Source organism: Hippocampus guttulatus, chromosome 16 (assembly GCF_054856545.1).
Source record: "Hippocampus guttulatus isolate MCC_2025c chromosome 16, RoL_Hgut_1.0, whole genome shotgun sequence".
Lineage (NCBI taxonomy): Eukaryota > Metazoa > Chordata > Actinopteri > Syngnathiformes > Syngnathidae > Hippocampus > Hippocampus guttulatus.
In genome coordinates, this window is record NC_141276.1 from 3,780,545 (window position 1) to 3,792,331 (window position 11,787).

Genomic DNA, 11,787 nt, shown 5'->3' on the forward strand with positions numbered 1-11,787 from the left:
TCAAAATTAAATTGCAATCTGCTTTCTTGGCATAGTAGCGTTACAGAAACACAGTTGCCAAACAGTCTGTTGCTGTCAAAAACATTAGGAAGGATTACTACAGTATGATTACACCTATCACTAAATATCTGTCAGCCTTTCTGTCCATTATGATTCCCATGAAATCTCCTAGTTGTGCTTGGAGATTTTTTATTTTATTTATTTTTTTACTTCTCTTTCAAATGAATGACTTGATTCTTGGGCTTCACAAAGAAAAAAAGAATGTTGCCAATATTCACCAAAGGCTCAATTGTCTCCAACTCACTCTGCATGCACCAGGAGAAAAATGCAGTCTTTGGAATGATCCCAGATGAGCATTTAAACGTTATCAAATATAAATTCTCAGGCAATTGTCTTTCTCAACAGTTTTGAGAGAGAAATCCCTCCCCTGTATTTAAAACCATGCCATGCAAGCGCTCCCGAATCAAAAGTGGGATTCATTACGCCTCTGCAGTGGAGTGTAGCTGTGTGGATAGGGAGTGATTTGTTTCCCCGCACATACCTCCAGTCTCTCTATGCGGTCTTTGAGCTGACTGATGGCCTGCTCCAGCTCATCCACTGCCCGTAGCGTGAGCACGTGGTCATGCGCAGACGCGGGGCTGTCCCGCACCATGACCCGCTCGGCTTGCGCCCCCTCTGCCGGGCTTTTGCCTCCCCATATGCCCACAGCACCTCCGCGTCTGTCGGCGACGCCACCCCGACCCTTGAGCGCCTTCTCGCACTCGGATAGTTTGCTTGTCAGCTCCCTGATGGTCCGCTGGTCCGTTTGTATTTGCTCCTTTTGCTGCAGGACGGTCTGCCGGAGCTCGTCCGCGGTGTTGCGGAGGTAGCCCCAGTCTTCTCCCGCGTATAGCGACGGGTCGTCCGCTTGTTGCTGAAAGTTTTTCGGGTTGCACTCCCCGGCGGGGATCGGCGTGCATATGAGGCGACTGACGGCTGGGTCGTGCCCGGTCAGTCCGGTGACCCCGTCCAGACCGTCGAGCCCGACGTGAAAGGTCGGTGCCTCGGATCCGGGCACTTCAGAACCGTGGAGAGCACCCAAGGTTCCAGCCCTGGCCGCCGAGCCTCTGGTAGCCGGGGGCTGCGTCGCGCCAGTCGCGTACAGCGAGCGGTTGTCGGCTGCCGGCTGCCGTCGAGCCGCCTTGGTGGTTCCGGTGTGGACGGCCGCGATGATGCAGATAACGGCGCCGATGAAGGCCACCATGCCGGCGGCCAAAATGATCACGATGAACTTCAGGGTGGCGGCGAAGACGATCGACAATTAAAAAAATCTAATCATAACATCCCCCCCCCCACCCACCCAGAAAAGAACGAGTACTTGAACGCAGCAGAAAGCATCGACTTGATGTGTTTTGATGTCGAGAACAAAGGAGCGAAAAAGAATTAGGGATACTTTTCTGGACCGGCGCAGATAACGAGGACTTGAGAGCGCCTCGATGGAGTTATCATGGAGTCCACAGAAAGCATCCGAGTATAGTGTGTTACTGTTACACCTCCTCCGTGCATGTGCGCAACGCGCATGTCCTCACCGTTCACACATCATCCAGCTTGGTGAGAACAATTAAGGCAAAGTGAGGGAAGCGTTTTAACTCTGTGCGACATTCTCACAGTATTCTTTAACTGATGTGCACTCGCAAAATTTGGTGTTTTATTTTTTAATTTTTATGATCACAATTAGAATAACGCAATTGTCCGATAGATGTTTTTTTTAATTATTCATAATCAAATCATAAAATTAGAAGAAAAAATAGAATTAGAAGAGAGATATTTGAAATCAACAAAGACGGAGTGTCCTCCTGCCTCGGCTCAGCCACTTGTTGCTAGGCAGAATTCACAGAACACATGTTACAGCTGCAGCTGTTGTCAAAGCGCTATAGAAATCAGGTTCTTTTCCCCTGCGCGATTTTCATGAGGAATTAGCATTGACGCTGCACTGTGTCCAACATAAAATGCATTTTCAAAGTTGAACACAGTGCCCTCTGATAAGGCAGCCCCAACCAGCCCTTCATTCAGCGTCTCCATCGATGAAACAGTCAGGAATTGAACTCGGCAGGGGCAGGCTAAGGAATTTTTCTTTTGCTTCACTGCAACGAATGGGTTTCCTGCATGCAGCCTTCCGAGTTATATCTGTAATATCCCACACTCACTGTGTCTCATCATTTGTAGCTCAGCTTCACATTCCAGGCATATACAGTATATACTGTGTGGGCAAATGTGCATGGCTATAAATCAAGCTCAAGGTTCCCAGTGGAGCAGCTTGAGAGCAATGGACATGGTAGAATGATGACCTCGGTGGTGCGTGGTGAGTGTCTTTGTGCGTGTTGCACCATTCAGACCTGGTGCTATTAGGGAAGTCATTAAATCTGACACACATACACACACAGCCAAGTACTAATACATGTTAATCTTCGTGTGAACATGTATACACACACATTCAAGCACACGATCATAGTCAAAATACATTTTCGTGCTATAATAAGAGACAGTATGAACAGAATAAACGTTCATAGAATAGATGCTCATTTTTAGAGAGGGAAGAAGCAAAGACATTTCCGAGTTGCGTGCACGGATGCGGTATGGGGGAGATGTCTGCAGCAGAAAATAGCTTGCTCGAACATTAGAACGGAAACAGGGATGACTAAGTACTCCGTTAGAGATGGATTACTACAGCTTGGCATTTCCACCAGCTATTCTTTTATGCATATTTCTGTGTGATATTGAAATGACATGAGTGACGATTGAACATCTCTGGTCTTAATGTAGAGGGCACTAAAGTTGGAATCTTTAAATAATTGCTTTTAATCAAATTCCAAATGTAATTGTTCTTTTCAACATTTAAATTTTTGGATTGTAAAGACTAGCCTGGGAGAAGCGCGTGAAATGTTTGCGCAAAGTTCGTAAACACAATACACTGTGCATGATTCTAGAAGTGATGGAAAAAGGCAGTAAGAGGGTCTATGGTTGGTAATTTACTGTACATCTCCGTTCATCCAGCTCAGCATTTACATTTGTAGCTTGGATTGTCGCATTTTTTTGTGTTCAATTTGTTTTGTTTATCTTCGTGGAAGTGCTCATAGGGTTTCTCTCATGCAAACATGTCCTGCTTAAATTTGCCCTCGATTTTTTGACGTGAAACTCTATTCTGTTTTTATGATTTCGCTCGCCGTGCCATAAAGCTCTATGATTTGTTAATGATCATTCTCTTTGAGCTCGTCAATTAAAGGCACTGACAAGTGAAAGGATGTTAGGCAGCCTTTTTATTAGAATGCTGCTTAAAATTCCTCTCATGTTTCCAGTTGGGTTTTAATGCCACCTAGTGTACGAGCAAACAGCGCCATCTGAGTCTGACATCCGCCACCTATAATTTATGAAACCATAAATAATGAATTCAGTAATCAACGCTTCCACATTTTCCTTCCTCGTTTCCTCTTTTGAGTTGAACGCGTCATTACTCATCAGCACAGTGTTGCTCTAATGACGATAGATTATATTGAGCCATTAGAGATGCGGGAATAAGCCGTGTCATAATATGGGAAAGGCTAACATTTTTAATGAGATCTTCAACGCACCTGAGTCACTTTTTCCAATTCGGACTTTTATATAAAAATCTGCTCTGTTTAGTGTTTGTTTTGAAGACCAACTCGGCACCAAAATACATAAGCTTCTGTGACAAATTGGGTCCGCTTAAGTCAGATGAATAAAAACAATAACTTGTCACTAGCTTGGATGGGGAAGTGGTTCGCATGTCTGCCTCGAAGGTTGTTTTTCCAGTTCGTTTTTTGTTGTTGTTGTTGTTGCAATATTTAACATAGGATATTCGCCATTATGCAGCCTTAACTGAAATGTTCTCTTTGTGACTTAAAAGCAAAGGTAGAGTTCATCTGGCAGCTCACAATGCAAATGCCTGTTTATTTGCACGTTTATTCGCTTTGAAAATGGTTTCAATGGTACCACACAGAGCACACCTTGCATATAGGAAATGGACGCACACACACGCATCTATCCCGGTGTTTAATTCCTCACACGTTACAGCAAACACTAAGTCACGCTTTACAGGATATGCCGTTGCGTTTTATGGCTGGGCCGTGTTTAATTATTTACCGCGCGGTACTCAAGTCGCAGCCGAGTCTATTAACAACAACCCGAGCAGCCTTCCTTGCGCTTTGCTCTGTCCGTTCCATTCAACTTTGCGGCCTGGATGAGTTAAGACTTGGATGCTTTCAAGCATTTCATCGGCAGTCGCACAAGGGGGGGATATTAAACATGTCTGCGGTGAACAGTGAGCAGCTACATCGATCAACCTTGGGGATTTACTCGGTAAGTAGCTTTTTGTCGTTGAAAAGTTCTTAGTTTCAAGTTAACTTGATTGCCAAATGTGCTCGATGTGCAACACACAGCACAGGTGAAATTTCTTTCCTCTCAACCACAGGAGAGAGAGAGGAGCCGCTGCGGGTGCCCGCGCCGCCATCAACAGAACCGTTAACATAAAATGACAAAAAATAATAATAATTTGAACTCATTTTAAAAATGTTCAGCTTCACCCCCTGAGAAGAAAAAAAAATCATGAAATCGTAGTCTCGATGTGACTCCATACAAAACTTTGTCACTCAGCAATCAAGATCTTCATGTTTCTTATTTGTCATATTTTTTGACAGAGCTTGATGGAAGAGTTCAACCCTGGCCTGCAAAAACTCGTGTCACTGGGCCACAGCTATGTGCGAGCTTTCCAAGGTAAGACGAACGGCAAAAGAGAACTCATATGAAAGGGGTCTTGGGCGGGGGTCAAGTTTGAATTTCTCACTCACTTCCTGTGTCCTCTTGTGTGTGCTGTTCACACCCCTTCGTTTATTAGTGCTGTAAACTAAACAAACTGTCACATCAGCCGGCTGTTTCAGGAAACCTCATTCCAAAGTCCATATTTGTTGGGGCTTTTGTAGCGCTGTTGTGTTTGCTCTTGCGGGCCTGTATCCAAGGCGTGTGGACTTGTTATTATTCTGTTAACAAGAATCAACAACGACGTTTCTTGCCCCTGACAGAGAAGAAAAAAAATTATATGACAAAAAGCTGTACCACTCAAGTGGGGGGAAAAAGAGAAATACATGATAAATATTACAGCAAGCCCAAGTGAGGCCCGATGCCTTATTTCTCCCACTTTCTTCTAAATATCGAAATATTTATTCACATGACCTCCTCTGCTTTCCAACTTCTGCCATTGCTGGGAAAGGTAATTTCACATGATTTGTGTGACGTTTTTTTCAGCTCTGGCTGTAAAAAGCGAGGCTTACTTCACTGCACTTTCACAGATGGGCGAGCAGGCCTTCCACACCATGTCCTCACGTTCCATAGGTAAGGGGAAGCATGCCAAACCAGGAGCTTCTTTTTTTTTTTTTTTGCGCACGATTAGTAACACGTGAATGTCACAATTTTGACATGATGTTTTGCACTTTTCTCGAAGGAGATGTTCTGATTCAGATTGCCGAGAGCCAAAAGAAACTCACCTTGGAGGTCGAAGGAGTAGTAAGTGACATGATTCATTCATCTCTCTTTCACAAAGTTTTGGAGACAATTGTAAAATGATGGTGAGGCTTTTGTTGCACGTCAACATTCACTGCGTACTGGGTGTGTGTGTGTGTGTGTGTGTCATCCCAGTTCCGCTGGTTCACGGAGGACATTCTTCACGAGATGGACAATAACGTTAGACTGGACCAGGATTACATATCCGTGAGTGAGACTCGTGTCGTGGCATCTTCGGAAATGAAAACGCATCGAGAAAGTCACCCGCCGTCTTTCCATTGTTGATATGGCGATGATCGTCAAGTGCCTGAACGGATCTCTGTGTCTGACAGGGCAGCAGAAAACAATATGAGATGAGTGTCTTTAGTCAGGCGGCGGTTATGGAGAGACAGCTAAGGCGTGGAGCTAACCAGGTTTGTCATTCGGTACTGTATTAAATACCGGTACTGTACTGACCCATTTATGGTGGGGGACACATTTTAGACCTGCCCGCTGGAGGCCATCCCGGTTTTTATTTAGGTCTGCGTTGTGTTTATAGTTTTTCTTGTCAACCATGTGTCTGGTCAGGAGGCCGCTGAGCATCTGCGGTTCCTTCGGGAAAGTCATAGCGAGGCTCTCAAAGAGGAAGAGAGAAGATATCGCTTCCTGGCTGAGAAACACTGCGGCCTGATCCGGTCCATCTCCGGCCTTATGAATAAGGTACGCGTCTCGCTTCAAAATAGTTTTTCATGAAGACATGATTTTATGGGTTAGTGACTACTGGTACAGAATGGCTTTGCCTCGGGATGATCATGTAACTCATTTCAGTGAGTGTCAGGAAGACTAACAAGGACGTGCTCAAAAGGGAATTCTCAATAAATGTCTCACGATTGTGTCAGCTACTATTCGTCTCTGTTGGGAAATTTGCCTCCTTGATAACGAGGGTCAACCGCAGAGCGGGAGATTAGAAGATGACGGGCGATTCAGCATCTTGAGCAGGCTGGAGGAAAGGTCGCCTGTTTTCGACTTCCTCCTTTTTCTTTTCATCTCTTCTCAGCCCGTCAAACTGACAAGTCGAATTGGCACCTCCTCTGGTCCAGTGTGAATACAGAACTAACGACATGTTTAAAAGTGCAGTGATCATAGTGGGGTTGTTTGAAAGATGGGCAAATTGGTAGAATATGTCTCAGGTAAAATGGCCGTTTACACTTACATTCCTGAACTAATGACAACTCTCAAGTAACAGAAACATCATTGCACCTTTGTTGCCATCTGAAATAATTGTATCTCCAAGTCAAATCATCCGTGGGGAAACTGCCCATGCTTCAAAGGGCAAAAGCAATAAGCGAGAACTAATTACCCTCATTTACGGGGTTGGTGAGGTCATGTTCCAAGCAGCAATGATACTTGTCAACTCTTTGGACGTCTCCGCTCTTCATGCAAATGTGTTCGCCCGCGCTGTTCTCATGCTGGCTTTTGTAAGCTAGAATGGAGGTGCCCTCCAGCAGAAAGCTGACTCCTGGAGAGAAGAGGTCAACGCTACCAGAGGACGGGATGCCATACGGCCGCCCGGCCCGGAGAGCACTGTGAGTTCGTGGCGGAGCTGCTATGAGTCCGATCCACTGAGATTATCAAGCAAGGTTGAGGATTCGTGACATGTTTGCAACATGATTGTGTTCCTAAGATGGAGCTGAGGAAAAAAAAAAAACCCCTCTCACATCAGTTTTGGTCTGTATCTCATTGAAGCGCTGACAGAGGGGATGGATTGGTTTATTTTTGCTGTTGTAATGCCCTCTAGTGGCATGACTAATCTCTCAGAATATATCTGGCACGGTGAAAACCTCAGATTGCAACGGCAATGTTTTGTCTTGTCTTGAAACATTGAAATGACGACTGATGATCAACATTTGCCGGGCCGCGCGTTGTCTTGAATAGTTTCTCTTCTTGCTCATGCAGGCACAGGTAAGACAGGAGAACTGGAAGAACAGAGACGAGCAGCCTCTTGGCAACGTCCCATCAAGAGGTGAGAACTCGCCCTGAGAGCAGGAATTTGGAGTTCTTTCCAGAAAACTAGATCTACTTTCAATATAAGTGCGTTAAAGTTAGTAAACATATGGTTCGATGGTTCAGGTGGACATCAGTAGCAGAGCCTGGATCGACATCAATTTTAGCTATTGTGCTTCAACAAATATCCTCAGCGGCGTGCTTGATTCTTGATCTTTCCAGCTCCGTCTCCCCAGGGAAGCACGTATCGCTCTACATCTGAATCGCCGGGCGGTGCGGGAAGATCCACGAGGGCCCGGGTGGCCCATCAGCCGGTTGGCTCCAATCCAACCCTGCTGCACTTTGCCAGGGGAGAGATGATTACCGTGCTGGTCCAGCAGCCGAAAAACGGCTGGTTGTACGGCCGTGCAGCTGGCAACAATTCACGGTGAGTGTGAAGTCCTTTCCTGGGTGCAATGCGTGTGGGTGTGCTCGCCAGCTGCTGCGTTAAGTGCAGCTATGCAATCGAATGAGATCCGGAATCATTTCAAATCCTACGCAAATCTGTTGTCATTGTCATTACAGTGGTTTAAAGTTGCACTGCATCTTATTGGGAAGCGTGACTCATCTTATGGTTACCTTTTTGAGCCTTATCACACCCAGCAGGATTCCCCTTATTTTTGAATTCACCTGTTCGTGGATTTGTGTTGTTTTTATATTGATATAAAACTTGATATTTGCTGTAAAACTCACAAATTGCGGTTTATGTGTTTAATATTAAAAGTGTTGCTTTAGCACCCTCTTTTGGTGTCTTGGTGCCGAGGAACTATGTTGGGGTGTGGTGCAATCTTTGTTTGGACGGGCCATTGCCCATTTGTATAAAAAGTAGTGTTTTACCGCCATCTTGTGGCACATGTAGGGAATTCAGAACCTCTTTTGGGTTGAATGACCAAAGATTTTTGGGAGGGCAGGGGTGAGGGGGCTGGGGATGGGGGGCCGGTGGGGGACGCTGTCAGGACCCAATACTATTTTTTTTACATATCTATTTTGTGGACAGACTGTGTGTCTCCAGTATTTTTTATCCATTTCATCAACAGCATCAGCCACAGCATCAGCACCAATATTCTTTCTTTTATTTTCAGTCAGGGGTGGTTCCCGGCCTCCTATGTGGAAGAAGTGGACGACCTTCGTTTGCCAGCTGACATCGGGTAAACACACACATGCTGAAAAAACAAAACAAAACTGAATGTGGAATTCTTTAGTTTTAATTTTTAAAAAAAACCCACCAACAACAACAGATTTCATCGATGGTTGCAAGATTTCCATTTAGAATTCATGTTGCAGCCTCCTCATCTGCGGGGAAATGCAGCCTCATTAGCCTCAGTCAAATGGGAATCTTTTTTTAATCACTTGGAGAGTGTCAGATGGACCAACTTTGATCTGTCCGTATCAATCCATTACAAGTTGAAACGTGACCGGATATAATAAAACTTTGAGGATAATCAAGGGCATCAGTGAGTGCTCAAAGTATTGTTCTTACAGAGAGAGAGCCCTGGAACTCTTTTTCGTCTATTACTTCTATAACTGATGTTGATGGATCTTTTTGTTATGAATTATGAACATATGTAGCCGCACCCCTGTTGACTGAAGAGTTTCTTCCATACAGACTAATTTTACTGCTTCCCTCCAGGCCATCCTCATTTTTTTTCTTTGGGACCAATAATCAGGGCTGGAGTAATAACATGAGCCATTTAAGATATTTGGGTGACCCAACGCCTTGAGGAACACCACTCCAAACGCTTAGCTAAAAACACTCACTATGGACGGCTAGCATGGGTTGGTATGGGAACTTCTTGCCCACTTTTCAACTTCTATTTTCAGCGCTGTTGAAATCAGGGAGTTTTGAGAGTGCCGTTCTATGTCTTGTAAATGAGCTTACCCTTTATATTTAACATGCATGTCTTTTCAGTAGTTCCGCTCCCCGGGCAAGAAACAACAGCAGTGTGAGCAGCCGCATGGACGTGCCAGGAAGAAACACGCCACCTCCGCCGCCTCCGCCTCTGCTATCGCAATCTTCAAAGAAATCCTCTCAAATTCAAACCGGCGCATCGGACAAGACAACGGAGTCGAATCCTGAAAAAAAGGTACGGGATCGAACAATAAATGATTGCATGTATTTGAAGTTGATGTCAGTGTAGGTCCTCTCTCGTGATTTGGTGTTGAGGCCAGTAGAAATGGCCAAACGGGTCAAATTTTGCTTTGTCAAGGCTTTTGTTGCAATGTGCTCCTTTGTCCAGCAGGGGCACTGTGGTAAAGTGCTTTTCTCCATGTCACCACATCCCTCTTTCTGGTGGATGCAGGGTGGAAGCTCCAGCTGCTGACAGTGTATGAGTGAGGACCTGTGTGTGTGTGTGTGTGTATACCATTAGATCAGAATGACATTTTTAGTACTTTCAAGACATGCAGTTGTGTGGGAATGTGCATGTTTGTGCGCGTGCGACATGACTCCCCTCGCTGCCCATCTTTAAAACTTGTCATGGAACTCAATTTTATTCTTTGGCTTTTGACTCGGCATGGACTTGATTTTTCGTTTTGCCGTGTACTGTCTTCGTTATTCATTTCTTGTTTTCTTCTTTTATTTATGGATTGTTTTTGCTTCACGTACAGCACTTTGTTGACAGCGGCGGTTGTTTTAAAGTGCTCTATAAATACAGTTGAGTTGAGACACAACCTTTGTACAAGCAATGTGCAAAAGGGTGAAGTGAACCGGCCAAGAAGTCAGTTGGCTGAAACTCCCCACTCCCTCCCTCCACCCAGTGAAAGTTTTTTCACTCACTCACCCTTTTCTTTTTTTTTTCTACAGCGCTCCCAGCCACACGGATCAAGACCGGAACTCTTTCCGAGGTAAGAAAAAAAAAAGTCTGCACAGGTTCCTCATCAGAGAGATTCACCATGCATAAATCTTGAAGGCGCTGCTCTTAATGTGTTTCTCTTAAAACAATTTCATTTCAAGCCACAAAACTACATTGGCTCATCTTAAGGGTTAAAAAAAAAGTTGTACATGTAGTAGGAGCCCCAGTGCTGCTGCTTTAACGCTTCTCCTTTCTTCTCTCTATCTTGAAGGGGCACAAACCCATTTGCAACAATTAAGTTGAAGCCCACATCCACCAATGACAGATCAGCGCCTCGTCTCTATCGCTAATGCCATTTAGTTTACAGAATAATGAACTACCGTTGACAATTGTCCGCTCTCGATGTCTTTTATTTGACACCTGTTCATACTTCATGTAAATATATTCTTCGATCTACACTCTGTTCAAGTGTTGATGTTTCGTTAAAATAAGATAAGATAAGATACCCTTTATTTGTCTCACAATGGAGAAATGTGCAATCTGCAGCAGCAAAATTTGGAGGGAAGAAAGCAGAAGAAAAAAAACATGAAGCATTTGCATGCACAAATATTGTCGAATGTATCATTATCCAGATTTATTCTATTCTGGGATTCTTCAATACTGTGAGAACTCTGTTTCCACTGTTGTACTTCCATTTCTTTTGATTACTGTGTACTAATGGGTAAATGTGAACCAAAGCCATTCGTCAAAACTGCATCATCTGTAATTGCCCACAGGGGGGCAGCACCACATTCCCGACAATAAATTTAGAGTAACGTCTGTACACTTCAAATGTGTTTCCCAATTTTGGGCTGGATTACAAATCTCAACAAAAAAATATTGGGTGTTATCTTGATGGTGTTAAAAATGGCGAGCCCTCAAATTCCAGTCAATAGTCTCTGCGCTTGTCGCCAAGTAGCTGTCAGCGTTCTCTTTAGTGTTTCATTACCGTTGCACCATGGCACCGCTTTGCGTTTCTTCACCAGCCTAATGTTCTCAACCGAGCAGAAATTGGAAAATCAAAGCCGTGCTCAAAGTTAATGACGCCTCGGAGACATCATTTACCATCTTAAATATCTCCAATAATTGCGTGATAATTGCACAATCGACTGTATGAACGACAATTAATTCGTCATGACAAAAATGAAATGTGACCATTTCCCAATAAACGGTGTTCATTGAAGGGCCATTTTAACATTTGTATCATTTTGTGTTGTCTTCCTCTGGTGACGCCGCCGTGTCAATCAAACCGTTTCCGTGCAGCTCGTCTCGATACGACTGGACTCTCCGTTTATTTGCTCAGGCAGTAAATTGGCCTACAAAAGAAGATCCCACGTTGCCTATTTGGCTGTTCCGTTGGGGATGCTTAACCCAAATTGAA

At 44.4% G+C, this 11,787-nt stretch overlaps 2 protein-coding genes across 4 annotated transcripts in view; one reads left to right on the forward strand and one right to left on the reverse strand.

The window, feature by feature from the left end:
• Positions 1-1,300, reverse strand: part of nptxra (neuronal pentraxin receptor a) — a 7,570-nt gene extending 6,270 nt beyond the window's left edge. Inside the window, exon 1 of the mRNA XM_086132267.1 lies at positions 542-1,300. Coding sequence (XP_085988393.1) covers positions 542-1,243 — 702 coding nt within the window. The 5' untranslated portion in view covers positions 1,244-1,300. The remainder of the gene's footprint in view (positions 1-541) is intronic.
• baiap2l2a (BAR/IMD domain containing adaptor protein 2 like 2a) overlaps positions 1-11,601 on the forward strand; it is a 27,235-nt gene extending 15,634 nt beyond the window's left edge. Inside the window, exons 1-14 of one of the 3 annotated variants that reach the window (XM_086132269.1) lie at positions 4,088-4,356; positions 4,695-4,770; positions 5,299-5,385; positions 5,495-5,556; positions 5,689-5,760; positions 5,886-5,966; positions 6,121-6,252; positions 7,020-7,118; positions 7,489-7,555; positions 7,759-7,963; positions 8,658-8,723; positions 9,488-9,659; positions 10,379-10,419; positions 10,639-11,601. In XM_086132269.1, coding sequence (XP_085988395.1) covers positions 4,099-4,356; positions 4,695-4,770; positions 5,299-5,385; positions 5,495-5,556; positions 5,689-5,760; positions 5,886-5,966; positions 6,121-6,252; positions 7,020-7,118; positions 7,489-7,555; positions 7,759-7,963; positions 8,658-8,723; positions 9,488-9,659; positions 10,379-10,419; positions 10,639-10,717 — 1,497 coding nt within the window. In that variant the 5' untranslated portion in view covers positions 4,088-4,098 and the 3' untranslated portion in view covers positions 10,718-11,601. Of the gene's footprint in view, positions 1-4,087; positions 4,357-4,694; positions 4,771-5,298; positions 5,386-5,494; positions 5,557-5,688; positions 5,761-5,885; positions 5,967-6,120; positions 6,253-7,019; positions 7,119-7,488; positions 7,556-7,758; positions 7,964-8,657; positions 8,724-9,484; positions 9,660-10,378; positions 10,420-10,638 lie in introns of those variants that run through there. The other 2 variants (XM_086132268.1, XM_086132271.1) reach the window with 2 other exon arrangements.
• The last annotated feature ends 186 nt before the right edge of the window (positions 11,602-11,787 follow it).